Source organism: Helianthus annuus, chromosome 12 (genome assembly GCF_002127325.2).
Source record: "Helianthus annuus cultivar XRQ/B chromosome 12, HanXRQr2.0-SUNRISE, whole genome shotgun sequence".
Lineage (NCBI taxonomy): Eukaryota > Viridiplantae > Streptophyta > Magnoliopsida > Asterales > Asteraceae > Helianthus > Helianthus annuus.
In genome coordinates, this window is record NC_035444.2 from 152,343,549 (window position 1) to 152,364,570 (window position 21,022).

Genomic DNA, 21,022 nt, shown 5'->3' on the forward strand with positions numbered 1-21,022 from the left:
AAAGACAATTGTACCCACAGTCGGGTAGTAAGTGTTAGGGCCACCTAGTATCACTATTGTAACTTTTTATCAACTACAATAGGTGCAACAAATAGTAGGGGCTTATTTAAAAAAAAAAGGCTAGGTGATCATTTACACCCGCCAATATTGATAATATACTTTTTTTGGCCTTGGATGCCATTTGATGATATGTCATTGTTTGCAATGTTTTTTACAGCTACTAATGCCTCATTGGGGTCTTTGTAAGACCTAGAGGATGATTGGTTCAAGAACAAATGATGGTTATGTGTAGTGTGGGATTTTTATGGTGTAAATGTTAGACTACGGGTTTTTACATTGCAATTTGACAGGCCTTGATAAAATCTCTAGGTTGAACTTCTATTTACGTTTTCGGGTAGTGACAAATCAAACTTGTCTCAATGGGTTTGTCGTTTTACCGACTTAACGTTCGGTTTTGATAGTTGGAAAATAGTTTTCTCGTAAAACAATTGGTTTTTATTAAGAACTTTAGAATTATAAAGATGTTTATGATTCTAGACTTCTAATACATACACATAACAACATGTTGTCAAAATGAAAAAAAATAATAAGTAAATAATAAATGTCCGTTTCAGTTTACACCACTTGTTCTAAGTTTAAAACCGTACTCAACTGTTAAACCGTCAAAACTGTTAAACTTAATCGTTTTAATGTGAAACAAGTTGTCTTGCCTATGTTTAAACTGTTTAATCAATTTTAACAGTTTGTAAACACCGTATTTGTATTTTAGATACTGTTAACCCATATAATTGTTATTTTGATTTGATTTTTTGTTCTACCTCTTGATTTATTAGAGATAAATTTCGTAAACTAGAAATGAAAATCCTATAAAATATTAAAAAATAAAGGGTAATTATTATTAACTCTAAATAAATGAAAATGTGAATGGTATTAAAAATGTAATAATAATTATCGTATATCATCTTGAGAAAGAATCATTGTTGCATTGTTTGCATTTTAGGTATTTCCAGGATATGCAGTTGAAGCTGGTGCATGCTTTGGTATATGTAGATATGGTAAAGGGACGCGAATCCGAATTCCATATTTGAAACATTGAGGTATTGAACTGGGTATGAGATTTATTTTATAAAACATATCATTATTAACACGTAGGAGTTAATGTTCGTTGGATGACTATTGACTAGCATGAGTCAGCGTTGAGTAGGTATTTGGTGCAATATTCTGCCGATATTTGCTTTACTAGGGATCTCCTCGATCTTCACAGAACCCCTGATAAAGGGGCCGGTTCTTAGGAAGATGATCATATGATCCTTACATCTTGTTAGTGTATTTCGCGGGCTAGGAACGAGGTTGTTTTACAATATAAAAGAATGTCCATCAATTGGTTGGATATAAAGATTAAGTGTATAAGCTTTATGTGGGTTAAACTTAATGGGAAAATTTTTCATCTCTAGCTTGGTAAGATTGGTGTAACTTTAACTTATGAGATTTTTTGTTGATTCAACTTTGGTTACGCATGTTTTCTTGAATGAAATTATCCCTTAGCCGTTCACAAAAAGATAATAATAAAAATAGACTTGTATGGTATAGGGCTGGCCAAAAAGCTCGCGGCTCGGAGCTTGCTTGAAGCTCGCTCAGATATAGCTCGGATAAAGCTCACTCGACTTGGATCGGTTTGAAATTGAGTTAAGCCGGCTCGGCTCAATTAGAAAGTGAGCCTAGCTCGACTCGGCTCGTAACGAGCCGTATTGGCTCGGTTTGGCTTACTTGGTAGCTCAGGTCGGCTCAGTTCGGATTATTATACTGATAATATATTTTATTTATGTACATTATAATATATTACAAAAACTGATTATTATTTACATATATTTAGACTTGTAAATTGATATATGTGACATATTTGAAGGTTGATTACCATTCTAATGAACTAATATTGTATTTCGTTGAAAGTTAAAACTTATTTTGTGTTATTGAACTTGATTTTGGAAATGTTCTTTTGAAGTAGAGTAACCTTCCATTTTACTCCCTGTAATTTGGCCGTTTTAACGGTTTTGTCCAACTCCTTTAAAAATAGTCATTTTACTCCCTGATCTATGAAGCTCATCACGATTTCACTCCCTGTCCCAAACAACATCCATTTTAAATGTTAAAAATTGTCACATGCATAACACATTATGGATAATTATGACCATAATTAGACCGAAACCTAGACTGAAACATGACAGTTTTTAACGTTTAAAATCTAGCGTAGGACATGGCTTTAACATAAATTTACTAATTTTTAAACAAAATACATCAAAATGATATTCATCTTTTAATATGATAGGTATAGAAATTATGTTTTATTTTTTTAAGTCAAACTCGGCCCAAGTTGACCCAATAGATCCGACGTTAATCGCGTTTGATCGATTCCAAGTAATTAGGCGGAGTTGAAATTCGTCTTAACAACCAACCTTATAACGACTACTCAGGAGTACTCGGCCTTGAAGACCTTCTTTTAAAGCCATGTGTATATGACACTTGACTCTATTTTCTTGACGGATAGTTCGATTAGTTTTTGCAATGAATTATATTTCATAGTCTACCCAATTGATTAGATTACAACATGATGATCTACGGTTATTCTACATCATAAAGATCAAATATGTCAATACATCTTCTGCTCAACATTAGTGTGCTTTTAAGACTCGAGGGTGTGGTATAATGCCCCTAAGGGCTTTATCACGCCACGTCAGATCCACGTCAACGCCACGTCGTCATATGGGGGGGCTTTAAAGCCTCTCCTTTTAACTTGCATGGTATGGTATAAAGCACCATATTAAACAAAATAAAAAAAAGATATTATTGGTTGAAAAGATGTGCCCCCACCTGTACATACCTTTAACCTCCGCTATCACGTTGGCAAACAAACTATGGCACCCCCTTTGAATGCCTCGGTGTGGCCGATGGCGCCCCCGGGGCGCTATGGAGCATGATGTGGCGGAGTGGCGCCATGCAACACCCACCGGCCTAAGCCTGATGCAATCATAACGTGGTGTGTTGTTTACACCCGATACGACTTATCTTCGACATTAGTGTACTGTTGAGCATATGGTTCTAATGTCATGAAAAACAATGTCGGTCCAAGGTATCGAATGCTTCCGATAATTCATCCCTAATGTGATTGTTATCAACTTCTCATGCATATATACAAAGGTTTTAAGTTTTAGCAACAAGACACGTAATTTCGCTAAAATATTCAATAATAACAAGTTAGGTATTTTTAGCGACAACTTAACCTACTCTTAAAATATAAACATTACCCGTATAAGCAAATTATATCAAAAAGGTAAAAACATATTCTAATTTTTTTTTCTATCCTTCTATACGTGCTTTAAATCAAAATACATGAGTGTCTAACGAATTTTTTCTAGCTTGATGCATTCAAAATATCAAAAGAAATATAATATTTCCTCCAAAGCTTATATACAACAGATGGAAACTATGTGTTAATAAGGAAAAAAATAAAAAGTAAATATTTCTTGATTTTGACATAAGTAATAAAAAAACATAACAGATAAAATACCTAAAAATATACCAAAAAGCAGAAAATATTAAAGCTTTAGACTACATCATGACATATAACTAATCAACATTTTATAAGACATAAGAATATACATATCCTTAACTATGACACGTTTAAACTATTATATATCTATTAGTTTGGAATAATATTAAATAGACTTTCAATACATACATTTTTTGAATGATATATCTATTAGCTAGGAATAATATTAAATAGACTTTCAATGCAACATTTTTTGAATATGTGCTTACCAAATATTATTCTAAACGGCCCAGACAACATTTTGAATATCTTGTTACCTTAAATTCTCAAAATAATCCTATTTATATGCTTCCCACATAGGCCAGTTACTATCATTCCCCAAAAATGAAATCCATTGTTATTTTCATTTTCTCTAGTTTATTGCTTGTTAGTTTTCCGTTAATCGTTAACGGCGGTTGGCTCAATGCACATGCCACCTTCTACGACGACGGCACAATGGGTATGCAGTACTGATCATACATTATCTCAAATTTGTTGTGTTGTTTATTATTATTTTTTTTAAAACGCTAACTCACACACTCTGTATGTATAACAGGTGGTGCTTGTGGGTATGGGAATGTGTATCGTCAAGGGTATGGTACAAACAATGTAGCATTAAGTAGTGCTTTGTTCAACGATGGTTTGAGTTGTGGGGCATGTTTTCAAATCGTGTGTGTTAATGATCGTCAATGGTGTTTACCGGGTTCCATTGTTGTCACCGCCACCAACTTCTGCCCACCGAACCCCGCCTTACCTAGCGAGAAAGGCGGCTGGTGCAACCCTCCTCTACGTCATTTTGATCTATCTCAACCTGCCTTCCTACGCATTGCTCAGTACAAAGCTGGAATTGTTCCTGTTGCTTATAGAAGGTATATAAATTATTAAATTTCATGAGATGCCTTCACACATCGTGGGTGGTTTGGTAAATTTACAAGCATTTGTCTTGAAAAGTTATTTTGTTACTTTTGAAAGTATTAAATGTACTTTAGAAATTTTACAATTACTAAATGTATTTTGGTAATCTACTTAAAATACCAACATATTTTTACAAAAGATTATCAGACAGAATGCGTAGTGAACCGTCTCTAAATGAATCACGTACTTAGTGATCAGTCGTGAACCATGACAAAAGTTTTTTTATATCTACTTATTTAATAAAGAAACGAATATGAACAAGATATTTGTCAACTTAATTAAATTAATAAAGAAACGAATATGAACAAGAAGTTTTTTTATATGTACTTAGAAACTTTTGTTTATGCATCACTTGTTTCTTAATCATGCGATGATATTGGTATTTAGATTTTCATTTATATATTGTAGTTTACTTTTCATTTCATTTACATGTGTTATAACAAATATGATTGAACACAAACTAGAACAAACAAAGTTTGATTCTTTAAAGCTTGTGTTTAATATATAATTTTTTCGTTTAATTCATCTCAATAAAGTATCAAAATGACAAATTACAAACAAATGACAGGTAAACATGAAACAAGTTGCACCGCAAAAATATGCTCTCTTTTTGCATGCTCTCTTTTTCTCCAATTTGTTTACATGCCTAAACATTGCAATTCTAATACCAAACTATTTTAGTAATATTTTTTGTTCTTGTTTTCTAGGGTACCCTGCGTGAGAAGGGGTGGAATTAGGTTCCAAATGAACGGACACCCCTACTTCAATTTGGTGTTAATTACAAATGTGGGTGGTGCTGGTGACGTGCACGCGGTGGCAATCAAAGGGTCAAGAACAGGATGGCAACAAATGAAACAAAACTGGGGGCAAAACTGGCAATCCGACACTTATTTTATTGGGCAGTCTCTATCTTTTAAGGTCACCACAAGTGATGGTCGGACTATGGTTTCCAACAATGTTGTCCCCGCTAATTGGTCTTTCGGGCAGACCTTCAGCGGTTCCCAATTTCGTTGAAAAGACAATTGTACCCACAGTCGGGTAGTAAGTGTTAGGGCCACCTAGTATCGCTATTGTAACTTTTTATCAACTACAATAGGTGCAACAATTATTAGGGGCTTATTTTATAAAAAGGCTAGGTGATCATTTACACCAGCCAATATTGATAATATACTTTTTTTGGCCTTGGATGACCATTTGATGATATGTCATTGTTTGCAATGTTTTTTACAGCTACTAATGCCTCATTGGGGTCTTTGTAAGACCTAGAGGATGATTGGATTTCAAGAACAAATGATGGTTATGTGTAGTGTAGGACTTTTATGGTGTAAATGTTAGACTACGGGTTTTTACGTTGCAATTTGACAGGCCTTGATAAAATCTCTAGGTTGAACTTCTATTTACGTTTTCGGGTAGTGACAAATCAAACTTGTCTCATTGGGTTTGTCGTTTTACCGACTTAACGTTCGGTTTTGATAGTTGGAAAACAGTTTTCTCGTAAAACAATTGGTTTTTATTAAGGACTTTAGAATTATAAAGATGTTTATGATTCTAGACATCTAATACATACACATAACTACATGTTGTCAAAATGGAAAAAAAAAGTAAATAATAAATGTCCGTTTCAGTTTACACCACTTGTTCTAAGTTTAAAACCGTACTCAACTGTTAAACCGTCAAAACTGTTGAACTTAATCGTTTTAATGTGAAACAAGTTGTCTTGCCTAAGTTTAAACTGTTTAATCAATTTTAACTGTTTGTAAACACCGTATTTGTATTTTAGATACCGTTAACCCATATAATTGTTATTTTGATTTGATTTTTTGTTTTACCTCTTGATTTATTAGAGATAAATTTCTTAAACTAGAAATGAAAATCCTATAAAATATTAATAAATAGGGGAATTGGCCTCTAATAATCCCACCTAGACCTTGTTGGCCATTAATAATCCCACCTCAGAATATTCCCCCCACCAGTCCCACCTTTCACCTATTTTTCCTACAATGGTCCCCCGTTAAAAAAACTTAACGGAGTTAAGCTTTTTTCCAAATTACAAACAGATTTTTTAGGGCTTTTGATCAGAACGATGATACGAGTCCATTGATGTAAAACTTACTTCGAAATGGTGCTCCAAGTGAGTTGATTTTGGTTAATTGGAAATTTAAACACCCGAATTGAAGCGCCGTTTTTATCGTTTGGAGCACCGTTTCGAAACAAGTTTTACATCAATGGACTCGTATCGTCGTTCTAATCAAAAGCCCTAAAAAATATGTTTGTAATTTGGAGAAAAGCTTAACTCCGTTAAGTTTTTTTAACGGGGGACCATTGTAGGAAAAATAGGTGAAAGGTGGGACTGGTGGGGGGAATATTCTGAGGTGGGATTATTAATGGCCAATAAGGTCTAGGTGGGATTATTACAGGCCAATTTCCCTAATAAATAAAGGGTAATTATTACTAACTCTAAATAAATGAAAATGTGAAAGGTATTAAAAATGTAATAATAATTATCGTATATCATCTTGAGAAAGAATCATTGTTGCCTTGTTTGCATTTTAGGTATTTCCAGGATATGCAGTTGAAGCTGGCGCATGCTTTGGTATATGTAGATACTAGTTTAAGATCCCGCGAATTTCGCGGGTGGACTAACACACAAATACATAACTTAAAATTGTTGAAATAATTATTTGAAAGAAATAAACGTTCAAGTAACGAAATGGTTATTTTGTATAAAGTGGGGAACCCGTATGTTGTGGCTGAGTCGAGAATACATGATGAGAACATGATATTCATAATAGATTGTGGCTCAAATTTCTCTAATTGTCCAAAAAGATGGCTCAGTTACAAATCGATATACTTCACTGTCACAAGTGCGGCCGGTTCTTCCCTGCCTCTGCTCAGCCTATAACATGCAAAATGGAGATATAAAATTTCAACTAAGCATTTATTAAGAAAAAAAAAGTAAAAAAGTTCTAATTACCTGAGATTTAGATTGCGCGTATAAGAAGCGCATAATGCGATCACATCAACTACAATAAGATTAGAGACCGGTGGACAAAAGGCGTTTTGGTTGACCTGGCCCGTAGTATACTGGTTCGAACCTCTTAACTTGTTAAATCTGCTACAGGAGCTTTACTTTGGACAAGCGCTGGTTCGCCATTCACACTACATGTTTAGATTTTTAAATTTTCATGAGGCATACAATAGTTCATAACATCACATTCCTACTAATACTCGAACACTAAATAATTATCACGCAATGGGGTGACATGCATCGTGAGAACATGTTACCACTTATACAGAATAAGATGATCTTACTTTAAGATTTGTTCCTTAATTTTACTCTAGTGTGCTACCTTTTTAAGTAACAGAGTGTTCAATGTATAAATAAATGCATATGTGAACTAAATGCTTATGCTGTGCATACTTAATTCATCATTGTAAGATGCAAATCTCACCAAGTGAAGTATGTCATATTTTGGTGGCTATATGTGAAGATGATGAAATAAATTAGAGAATATATTATGTATATGTTTGTTATATTAATAGTTTATTACTATTTATGTTATTTAAAAAAAATAACTGTCATGTCTTTATATTTCACACCCGGTTAATATGTTATAAACATGTGCTGAACCAAACCGATGGGAAACGAATATAAATTAGTTATACCTCTTGGAAACACTGCTTCTTGTTTGAAGTGTCCAATTCGCCATTAACTTCTCGAATAAATTCAACTTCAATTTGATAAAAAAAATTATTCTATACCCTTGAACCTTTAGTGTGCCTATAAGTGACAAATAACACATTAATCTCTCAATGTGTAGCTGTTAAAAGCAAAGTTAAACCACACATCACCTTTTTTTCATGAGTGCCTTTAGTCCAAAGCCTTTTTTCCAACATTGCGAGGAAATGTACATATAGGAAACAATTTTTCCTCTTCAGAGTTAATTTTTCTAAAGAGCTCGAAATGGTAACACATACTTGGTCGCTTATATATGAACCCTTCATTTTATCAGTAGTTGTAGACGACTCCTCGAACTGCTTGTCTTTTGCAGACTTGATAAAACGCTTGCGCATGTCCGAATGCAAGCACCATTTTCAAGGTATCTATTTCGGTCAGGAGCATTATTAGTACATCTTGTCCACCATTAACATCATGTAGTTCATAAACACTCACTTCAGGTCCGGTCTCGCTGTCAGCCTCTTGACATGTACCAAAAGTTTAAACATAAAATCACATTAACGTATCAATAAAAGTTGAAATTCCTTTCAATTATAGTGATCTGTGCATATTTTGATTCACATAATTACTCGTAAAGCATGAACCAATCTGTATATATCATGGAAAGCCAAACAAACCTAACAAACCTGGTTATTCCAAAATTTCAACGCCATCTTGTAGTAGCAAAGGTTTAAGTAATGTACACATTGGTAGACCATTAGCTACATATCAATAACATATAAACTCTTAACATTATAGCTGAAAAATCTAAAAGCAAAGCATAAAGATAAATTCTTTTGTTTGGTTTGAGTGAGCTTTCTACATGATTATGTCATACTCAGGTTTCACCAGCTATCCAGATCAAAAGCCAAGTGCACCTACCTTGAGGCTTATGTTGATGATCGAGAAGTTGGCCAGGGTAGCTACCAAGAAGTTTACTCTATACAAAATTTTCTAGGCTCCCCCTCTTCGAGCTACACCGCCAATAAAACCATACTTGAAGTTGACCTTTTCAAGTAGCTACCAAGAAGTTTACTCCCTACTTGAAAAGGTCACTTGCAATTGCATGAGTCAGTACAGCAAATTAAAACCATACACCATAGTTTATCATACCTCTTAATAGCAATAAAGTAACTAACGACAGAGAAGCAGAAGATGTTGTAACAACAAACTCGAAAATACTTGTAACACAACCAAAAACACGACTAATAGTAGAAAATTACTAAATTTACCTCCGAATAGTCACCTACCGATTAATCTTTGATTGAGTTGGATATTAATTCGAAATCCAACGGCTCGTCTCTATGAACCCAAAATCATGCCCTTTTATGAACAGAGCATACAAAATTTTCATACTTTTATGAAATTGAGTGGACCAGGTCATCATAATTAACCGATTTCATGAAATTCCCATTTGGATTAATCAAAACATTAATAGTAATATACAAAAAGACATTTAAGCAATTCAAAAGTCCTAATTCACACAAAAACTCATGTATTTGTTGTTTGATACCTGAAGCTTTGTGACTCCATTCGATGAAGAAATTAAAATTTCAAAATTCGATTGCATCTGAAATCAAGAACATTAAAACATATGAAATCGGGTAAAGTTGTGTCCCAAGAATAAAAAAAATAGAAGTTTTAGAAAGCAAAAAAATAAACGAAAGTTTAATATCATACCTGAAATACCGATGAAGGTATGCTTCGAGGAGTGAGAGACGGCCGAGTGAAAACCTTTATTCGTTGGTCGTTCAAATAATGAACATGAAGTTGTTTCTATAAGTATAAACCAAAATTTAAAAGCAAAAAGTTAGAACCAGTAGGATTTGAATAAACACATTCTTAGATATTCTACTTCTAATTACACAAAACCCTAAAAATATAGAAGATTAACAGTAACGAAACAAACAAATTGCAATCTACCTACAAACATTAAAAAACATCAAATAAAACCAACAACTGCTTGAAGGTTTCAAGCCCTAATTTTAACCTGCCTACAAAATCCTCAACAATTTGGACCAAATTAAGTCACATATTAAGAGTTTGTGGGGAAGAAACATCAACTGAAACATATAAACGCAATAAAACCAATGAGGATAAACGTATTTGGAAAAGAAACATCACCGATTGTAGAACATGAATCATAAAAAAACAAAATTAACTTGATAATTAGTCATAATATCCATAATCGTTCAAGCATATTAGGAAACCTAACCTTATTCGAGAACCAAATCAACCATCACGCGAGATGAAGAAGACAGAGGGGGTGGTCGCAAGCACAAAGAACCAGAGTGTGGTGGCCATAGATGCAGCGTATTAGTATTAGGGTTTCTGCATACGGAGGCGGATGAAAAGAGTGTTTGAGAAGCCGCTTATTATTGACAAAACAAATTGCCGCTCAAAATCAATATGTGAGGAATATCACATTGCCAGGTGGCAAGTAATGGTTTAAGCTAATGACAAGTGGCACCAAAATGTTTTGTTTTAATATACATTATAGATGGTAAAGGGACGCGAATCCGAATGCCATATTTGAAACATTCAGGTAGGTATTGAACTGGGTATGAGATTTATTTTATAAAACATATCATTATTAAACACGTAGGAGTTAATGTTCGTTGGATGACTATTGACTTGCATCAGTCAGCGTTGAGTAGGTATTTGGTGCAATATTCTGCCGATATTTGCTTTACTAGGGATCTCCTCGATCTTCACAGAACCCCTTGATAAAGGGGCCGATTCTTAGGAAGATGATCATATGATCCTTACATCTTGTTAGTGTATTTCGCGGGCTAGGAACGAGGTTGTTTTACAATATAAAAGGATGTCCATCAATTGGTTGGATATAAAGATTAAGTGTATAAGCTTTATGCGGGTTAAACTTAATGGGAAAATTTTTCATCTCTAGCTTGGTAAGATTGGTGTAACTTTAACTTATGAGATTTTTTGTTGATTCAACTTCGGTTATGCATGTTTTCTTGAATGAAATTATCCCTTAGCCGTTCACAAAAAGATAATAATAAAAATAGACTTGTATGGTATAGGGCTGTCCAAAAAGCTCGCGGCTCGGAGCTTGCTTGAAGCTCGCTCAGATTTAGCTCGGATAAAGCTCACTCGACTTGGCTCGGTTTGAAATTGAGTTAAGCCGGCTCGGCTCAATTAGAAAGTGAGCCTAGCTCGACTCGGCTCGTAACGAGCCGTATTAGCTCGGTTTGGCTTACTTGGTAGCTCAGGTCGGCTCAGTTCGGATTATTATACTGATAATATATTTTATTTATGTACATTATAATATATTACAAAAACTGATTATTATTTACATATATTTAGACTTGTAAATTGATATATGTGACATATTTGAAGGTTGATTACCACTCTAATGAACTAATATTGTATTTCGTTGAAAGTTAAAACTTATTTTGTGTTATTGAACTTGATTTTGACTTGTAATGTATTAAGTTGAACTTATTTTGGAAATGTTGTTTTGAAGTAGAGTAACCTTCCATTTTACTCCCTGTAATTTGGCCGTTTTAACGGTTTTGTCCAACTCCTTTAAAAATAGTCATTTTACTCCCTGATCTATGAAGCTCATCATGATTTCACTCCCTGTCCCAAACAACATCCATTTAAAATGTTAAAAATTGTCACATGCATAACACATTATGGATAATTATGACCATAATTAGACCGAAACCTAGACTGAAACATGACAGTTTTTAACGTTTAAAATCTAGCGTAGGACATGGCTTTAACATAAATTTACTAATTTTTAAACAAAATACATGAAAATGATATTCATCCTTTAATATGATAGGTATAGAAATTATGTTTTATTTTTTTAAGTCAAACTCGGCCCAAGTTGACCCAATAGATCCGACGTTAACCGCGTTTGATCGATTCCAAGTAATTAGGCGGAGTTGAAATTAGTCTTAACAACCAACCTTGTAGCGACTACTCAGGAGTACTCGGCCTTGAAGACCTTCTTTTAAAGCCATGTGTATATGACACTTGACTCTATTTTCTTGACGGATAGTTCGATTAGTTTTTGCAATGAATTATATTTCATAGTCTACCCAATTGATTAGATTACAACATGATGATCTACGGTTATTCTACATCATAAAGATCAAATATGTCAATACATCTTCCGCTCAACATTAGTGTGCTTTTAAGACTCGAGGGTTTGGTATAATGCCCCTAAGGGCTTTATCACGCCACGTCAGATCCACGTCAACGCCACGTCATATGGGGGGAAACGCAATGGACTCGTATCGTCGTTCTAATCAAAAGCCCTAAAAAATATGTTTGTAATTTGGAGAAAAGCTTAACTCCGTTAAGTTTTTTTAACGGGGGACCATTGTAGGAAAAATAGGTGAAAGGTGGGACTGGTGGGGGGAATATTCTGAGGTGGGATTATTAATGGCCAATAAGGTCTAGGTGGGATTATTACAGGCCAATTTCCCTAATAAATAAAGGGTAATTATTACTAACTCTAAATAAATGAAAATGTGAAAGGTATTAAAAATGTAATAATAATTATCGTATATCATCTTGAGAAAGAATCATTGTTGCCTTGTTTGCATTTTAGGTATTTCCAGGATATGCAGTTGAAGCTGGCGCATGCTTTGGTATATGTAGATACTAGTTTAAGATCCCGCGAATTTCGCGGGTGGACTAACACACAAATACATAACTTAAAATTGTTGAAATAATTATTTGAAAGAAATAAACGTTCAAGTAACGAAATGGTTATTTTGTATAAAGTGGGGAACCCGTATGTTGTGGCTGAGTCGAGAATACATGATGAGAACATGATATTCATAATAGATTGTGGCTCAAATTTCTCTAATTGTCCAAAAAGATGGCTCAGTTACAAATCGATATACTTCACTGTCACAAGTGCGGCCGGTTCTTCCCTGCCTCTGCTCAGCCTATAACATGCAAAATGGAGATATAAAATTTCAACTAAGCATTTATTAAGAAAAAAAAAGTAAAAAAGTTCTAATTACCTGAGATTTAGATTGCGCGTATAAGAAGCGCATAATGCGATCACATCAACTACAATAAGATTAGAGACCGGTGGACAAAAGGCGTTTTGGTTGACCTGGCCCGTAGTATACTGGTTCGAACCTCTTAACTTGTTAAATCTGCTACAGGAGCTTTACTTTGGACAAGCGCTGGTTCGCCATTCACACTACATGTTTAGATTTTTAAATTTTCATGAGGCATACAATAGTTCATAACATCACATTCCTACTAATACTCGAACACTAAATAATTATCACGCAATGGGGTGACATGCATCGTGAGAACATGTTACCACTTATACAGAATAAGATGATCTTACTTTAAGATTTGTTCCTTAATTTTACTCTAGTGTGCTACCTTTTTAAGTAACAGAGTGTTCAATGTATAAATAAATGCATATGTGAACTAAATGCTTATGCTGTGCATACTTAATTCATCATTGTAAGATGCAAATCTCACCAAGTGAAGTATGTCATATTTTGGTGGCTATATGTGAAGATGATGAAATAAATTAGAGAATATATTATGTATATGTTTGTTATATTAATAGTTTATTACTATTTATGTTATTTAAAAAAAATAACTGTCATGTCTTTATATTTCACACCCGGTTAATATGTTATAAACATGTGCTGAACCAAACCGATGGGAAACGAATATAAATTAGTTATACCTCTTGGAAACACTGCTTCTTGTTTGAAGTGTCCAATTCGCCATTAACTTCTCGAATAAATTCAACTTCAATTTGATAAAAAAAATTATTCTATACCCTTGAACCTTTAGTGTGCCTATAAGTGACAAATAACACATTAATCTCTCAATGTGTAGCTGTTAAAAGCAAAGTTAAACCACACATCACCTTTTTTTCATGAGTGCCTTTAGTCCAAAGCCTTTTTTCCAACATTGCGAGGAAATGTACATATAGGAAACAATTTTTCCTCTTCAGAGTTAATTTTTCTAAAGAGCTCGAAATGGTAACACATACTTGGTCGCTTATATATGAACCCTTCATTTTATCAGTAGTTGTAGACGACTCCTCGAACTGCTTGTCTTTTGCAGACTTGATAAAACGCTTGCGCATGTCCGAATGCAAGCACCATTTTCAAGGTATCTATTTCGGTCAGGAGCATTATTAGTACATCTTGTCCACCATTAACATCATGTAGTTCATAAACACTCACTTCAGGTCCGGTCTCGCTGTCAGCCTCTTGACATGTACCAAAAGTTTAAACATAAAATCACATTAACGTATCAATAAAAGTTGAAATTCCTTTCAATTATAGTGATCTGTGCATATTTTGATTCACATAATTACTCGTAAAGCATGAACCAATCTGTATATATCATGGAAAGCCAAACAAACCTAACAAACCTGGTTATTCCAAAATTTCAACGCCATCTTGTAGTAGCAAAGGTTTAAGTAATGTACACATTGGTAGACCATTAGCTACATATCAATAACATATAAACTCTTAACATTATAGCTGAAAAATCTAAAAGCAAAGCATAAAGATAAATTCTTTTGTTTGGTTTGAGTGAGCTTTCTACATGATTATGTCATACTCAGGTTTCACCAGCTATCCAGATCAAAAGCCAAGTGCACCTACCTTGAGGCTTATGTTGATGATCGAGAAGTTGGCCAGGGTAGCTACCAAGAAGTTTACTCTATACAAAATTTTCTAGGCTCCCCCTCTTCGAGCTACACCGCCAATAAAACCATACTTGAAGTTGACCTTTTCAAGTAGCTACCAAGAAGTTTACTCCCTACTTGAAAAGGTCACTTGCAATTGCATGAGTCAGTACAGCAAATTAAAACCATACACCATAGTTTATCATACCTCTTAATAGCAATAAAGTAACTAACGACAGAGAAGCAGAAGATGTTGTAACAACAAACTCGAAAATACTTGTAACACAACCAAAAACACGACTAATAGTAGAAAATTACTAAATTTACCTCCGAATAGTCACCTACCGATTAATCTTTGATTGAGTTGGATATTAATTCGAAATCCAACGGCTCGTCTCTATGAACCCAAAATCATGCCCTTTTATGAACAGAGCATACAAAATTTTCATACTTTTATGAAATTGAGTGGACCAGGTCATCATAATTAACCGATTTCATGAAATTCCCATTTGGATTAATCAAAACATTAATAGTAATATACAAAAAGACATTTAAGCAATTCAAAAGTCCTAATTCACACAAAAACTCATGTATTTGTTGTTTGATACCTGAAGCTTTGTGACTCCATTCGATGAAGAAATTAAAATTTCAAAATTCGATTGCATCTGAAATCAAGAACATTAAAACATATGAAATCGGGTAAAGTTGTGTCCCAAGAATAAAAAAAATAGAAGTTTTAGAAAGCAAAAAAATAAACGAAAGTTTAATATCATACCTGAAATACCGATGAAGGTATGCTTCGAGGAGTGAGAGACGGCCGAGTGAAAACCTTTATTCGTTGGTCGTTCAAATAATGAACATGAAGTTGTTTCTATAAGTATAAACCAAAATTTAAAAGCAAAAAGTTAGAACCAGTAGGATTTGAATAAACACATTCTTAGATATTCTACTTCTAATTACACAAAACCCTAAAAATATAGAAGATTAACAGTAACGAAACAAACAAATTGCAATCTACCTACAAACATTAAAAAACATCAAATAAAACCAACAACTGCTTGAAGGTTTCAAGCCCTAATTTTAACCTGCCTACAAAATCCTCAACAATTTGGACCAAATTAAGTCACATATTAAGAGTTTGTGGGGAAGAAACATCAACTGAAACATATAAACGCAATAAAACCAATGAGGATAAACGTATTTGGAAAAGAAACATCACCGATTGTAGAACATGAATCATAAAAAAACAAAATTAACTTGATAATTAGTCATAATATCCATAATCGTTCAAGCATATTAGGAAACCTAACCTTATTCGAGAACCAAATCAACCATCACGCGAGATGAAGAAGACAGAGGGGGTGGTCGCAAGCACAAAGAACCAGAGTGTGGTGGCCATAGATGCAGCGTATTAGTATTAGGGTTTCTGCATACGGAGGCGGATGAAAAGAGTGTTTGAGAAGCCGCTTATTATTGACAAAACAAATTGCCGCTCAAAATCAATATGTGAGGAATATCACATTGCCAGGTGGCAAGTAATGGTTTAAGCTAATGACAAGTGGCACCAAAATGTTTTGTTTTAATATACATTATAGATGGTAAAGGGACGCGAATCCGAATGCCATATTTGAAACATTCAGGTAGGTATTGAACTGGGTATGAGATTTATTTTATAAAACATATCATTATTAAACACGTAGGAGTTAATGTTCGTTGGATGACTATTGACTTGCATCAGTCAGCGTTGAGTAGGTATTTGGTGCAATATTCTGCCGATATTTGCTTTACTAGGGATCTCCTCGATCTTCACAGAACCCCTTGATAAAGGGGCCGATTCTTAGGAAGATGATCATATGATCCTTACATCTTGTTAGTGTATTTCGCGGGCTAGGAACGAGGTTGTTTTACAATATAAAAGGATGTCCATCAATTGGTTGGATATAAAGATTAAGTGTATAAGCTTTATGCGGGTTAAACTTAATGGGAAAATTTTTCATCTCTAGCTTGGTAAGATTGGTGTAACTTTAACTTATGAGATTTTTTGTTGATTCAACTTCGGTTATGCATGTTTTCTTGAATGAAATTATCCCTTAGCCGTTCACAAAAAGATAATAATAAAAATAGACTTGTATGGTATAGGGCTGTCCAAAAAGCTCGCGGCTCGGAGCTTGCTTGAAGCTCGCTCAGATTTAGCTCGGATAAAGCTCACTCGACTTGGCTCGGTTTGAAATTGAGTTAAGCCGGCTCGGCTCAATTAGAAAGTGAGCCTAGCTCGACTCGGCTCGTAACGAGCCGTATTGGCTCGGTTTGGCTTACTTGGTAGCTCAGGTCGGCTCAGTTCGGATTATTATACTGATAATATATTTTATTTATGTACATTATAATATATTACAAAAACTGATTATTATTTACATATATTTAGACTTGTAAATTGATATATGTGACATATTTGAAGGTTGATTACCACTCTAATGAACTAATATTGTATTTCGTTGAAAGTTAAAACTTATTTTGTGTTATTGAACTTGATTTTGACTTGTAATGTATTAAGTTGAACTTATTTTGGAAATGTTGTTTTGAAGTAGAGTAACCTTCCATTTTACTCCCTGTAATTTGGCCGTTTTAACGGTTTTGTCCAACTCCTTTAAAAATAGTCATTTTACTCCCTGATCTATGAAGCTCATCATGATTTCACTCCCTGTCCCAAACAACATCCATTTAAAATGTTAAAAATTGTCACATGCATAACACATTATGGATAATTATGACCATAATTAGACCGAAACCTAGACTGAAACATGACAGTTTTTAACGTTTAAAATCTAGCGTAGGACATGGCTTTAACATAAATTTACTAATTTTTAAACAAAATACATGAAAATGATATTCATCCTTTAATATGATAGGTATAGAAATTATGTTTTATTTTTTTAAGTCAAACTCGGCCCAAGTTGACCCAATAGATCCGACGTTAACCGCGTTTGATCGATTCCAAGTAATTAGGCGGAGTTGAAATTAGTCTTAACAACCAACCTTGTAGCGACTACTCAGGAGTACTCGGCCTTGAAGACCTTCTTTTAAAGCCATGTGTATATGACACTTGACTCTATTTTCTTGACGGATAGTTCGATTAGTTTTTGCAATGAATTATATTTCATAGTCTACCCAATTGATTAGATTACAACATGATGATCTACGGTTATTCTACATCATAAAGATCAAATATGTCAATACATCTTCCGCTCAACATTAGTGTGCTTTTAAGACTCGAGGGTTTGGTATAATGCCCCTAATCTACTTACAACTCGGAGCGGAAACGCAACCATTAACAATAGTTGATCGCCGCATGTAACCAGCACGCCCTTGGCTCACGTCTTGACATAAGCATTGCTTATCACTGTAGGACAATCGAGCAGAGTGACGAACCATCTGAATACATGAAGGCATGCTGCGAGCATGTGCATGATTGACTTTAGTAAACGTTTGGGAAGGACACTTATATTTGGGAGAAGCTCTAATGCAGTTGTACCGTGTACAACCCTGTTTGAGGCATAACCTGGACAGTAATGCTAATCTCTTTGTTGGACTAAGGTGGTTGACAACGTAATCGCAGGTCCAGGTCTTGAGCTCAAAACTCTTGAGGATTGCTTGGATCGGAAATTGTTTGATGGCAACGCGTGACTGCTAGGAAAGCTAATAAGCTTAGGAAACACTGGGAGTTGTTGTATACGAACGTGTCATAATCGAAAGTATCACCCTGGGAGGGTGCGGTACGCTATAGAAAACATGGCAAGCTTAGTTTACGACGCGTTAACACATTCGGATTACTGGAACGAAACGGTGACATGGCTCATAAACTCGGGCTAATTGATGAAACGGGATAACTATCGTAATGGTATATATGACCTGGATATAAGGCTGTGTTTGTCCGATGAAACCCTTGTGATACCCTTACCGGAACCTGAAATCATCGGATCAGTTGTATTTATCAGGGAATCTATCGAAAACATGGACTAAGAAGTCAAGGTTCGCTAGCATAAGTCGTATGACAATCGTGAGGGCTTGTTAAACCTCAATACGTGGACTGGAGTTCACATAGGAACGTAAGGATCTGTCAAAACTTTAATATCCTCAATTGTTCAAGGGGTCGAACCAACTTTTGTTATCACTGGCGAATTTCGGGACGAAATTCCTTTCAAGTTGGGGATGATGTGACACCCGACTGATTTCACAATTCTGTTTCTACAATTTGGTTTACGTAGTGTCTGTGTGATTATCTGGATGATTGGTGATTGTTTGTAATGCTTGATTATTATGTGTGTGGTGTTGCATATAGTTTAATTTGAGTTTCTATCGTTTCACTTCTCTGTATTGCTTGTCAAATTTCGGGACGAAATTTCTTTCAAGTTGGGGATGATGTGACAACCCGAATTCTCGAGGTAAAAACCATTTGTTTCACATTTATATTTCAATCTTTGTTCGACGAAATTATTATATACTCATTTAATTTACGGTGTGCAAACGAATATTCAAAACCAAATCCATACCGTGTCGAACCAACCCGAATCGCTTGAACCAAAGAGCATGTCTCGTTTGTCGATCCAACCCACTCGTGTGACTCGAAACCCTTGAGGCCCGAACCATAACAAAATATAAATATTTATCTTAGTTAAAAAAAATATATATTTATTTAATCAAAGAAAAGCAAATGTTCACGATTTGTTTTATATTTTCTGCCCAATACACCTAGCCATATATGCTGTTGTCAGCCATGTTTGCAAACACCCCCTAAACCGCCAACTTTTCCCTTTTGCTTTGCTTTGTGCGGACCAAGAGAAACGAGGGCAGCCCAACTCTTTTTTTTCCCTCGTTCATCACCGGCCCAACTCAACACTTCCTCAACCGCCCCAAACTTATACTTTCATATATAACGTAGTGTGTAATATATATTCAGATGATCGTTTCCTTTTTGTTCACTTTCTCTACGCCGTAAACCCTAACTGTAGTGCCAAACGGCTGTCCGCAACCTTCGCTCGACGCAACCCTCTTTGACGACGCAACATCCACCGTAGACCATCTCCACAGTTGGTACGTTCCGATTACTCCGTAGTTGATAATTAAGAGCTTGTGTCGCGGTTTCGTTTCGATCTAGACTTCTCATTAATTGTTCCTGTAGTGCTCGAACTGGTTAATTATTGTTCTTGTAGTTCTGGTTATATGTGGTTATATGTCATAATTTAGTGCATGATGAAAGATGTTTAATGAATACGGTACTGTTGCATGATGAAAGATGTTTAATGAATATGAGGTGCAGGTTATGTATTAGCCTATCGGTTAGAGTATTTGTGTCTTATAGCAAGTAATCTTTGCATGTTAGGGTAGGAAATGAAGGTATTTGTGTGATGTCTACGTGACTAGTAAAAAAAAGCAGATTCTAGATCATGTGCTCTAGGATATTTATTAAATCATTTTTCAATATAAGTCAAACCAATGTTAAAATACGTATTGCTTACTGGCCGAACTAGAAGTGAGAGGGACCATGATTACTTGTTAATGTGCACAACTATATGAAAAAGAAACTATGAACATATGTTAAGTATTAGGTAAATTATAACTGAATAAACTCGCATGATTTTGAAATGAGGCAACTGATTGTTTTGGGTAAACTTGATAGATGAAACTGATTTGCTTCATTTACGGCACGAATCGCACATTTAATTGGGTCTTACACGTTAACCGGGCTGCATATTTAATTAGACGTACATATATTTGATCGGGCCGCGTATCCCATTGAACCATGTTAGTTTCTTTGAGCTGCACAAATGAACGAGTTGTGCATAGCTGTGGTTGGCCCACAAGTAATTGGATTGCACAATTGACCCAACCTATGTAGTCCAATTTTGTACAGTGGGTCGATTTGTATTAGCATAAAGTATTAGAGGTTATTTGTGAATATAGGTAAGTAAATTGTTAGATGAATTAAGAAGCTATGAAATTGTGAATTTGTGATGCAAAAGGGGACAAGGACTGGGTGGGCCGAATTGCAATTGGGTTGATCACATGTATGTGTTGTTTATATGAAATTTGTTGAATGGAGAATACATGTATGTTAGGTGCACATTATTACTATGTGAATTAGTAATCTTAG

General features: G+C 34.8%; 1 protein-coding gene across 1 annotated transcript; it reads left to right on the forward strand.

Moving 5' to 3' along the window:
• The first annotated feature begins 3,931 nt into the window (after positions 1-3,931).
• LOC110895619 (expansin-A1) lies at positions 3,932-5,515 on the forward strand. The gene is made up of 3 exons (XM_022142936.2): positions 3,932-4,046; positions 4,143-4,455; positions 5,209-5,515. The coding sequence occupies exons 1-3, from the start codon at positions 3,932-3,934 to the stop codon at positions 5,513-5,515; spliced, it is 735 nt and encodes a 244-aa protein (XP_021998628.1).
• The last annotated feature ends 15,507 nt before the right edge of the window (positions 5,516-21,022 follow it).

Bases quoted from the DNA above. Each gene is read 5' to 3' on its own strand.
- LOC110895619 (XM_022142936.2), top strand. From the start codon at position 3,932: ATGAAATCCATTGTTATTTTCATTTTCTCTAGTTTATTGCTTGTTAGT. The intron at 4,047-4,142 runs GTATGCAGTACT...TATGTATAACAG, and splicing joins CTACGACGACGGCACAATGG to GTGGTGCTTGTGGGTATGGG. The intron at 4,456-5,208 runs GTATATAAATTA...CTTGTTTTCTAG, and splicing joins GTTCCTGTTGCTTATAGAAG to GGTACCCTGCGTGAGAAGGG.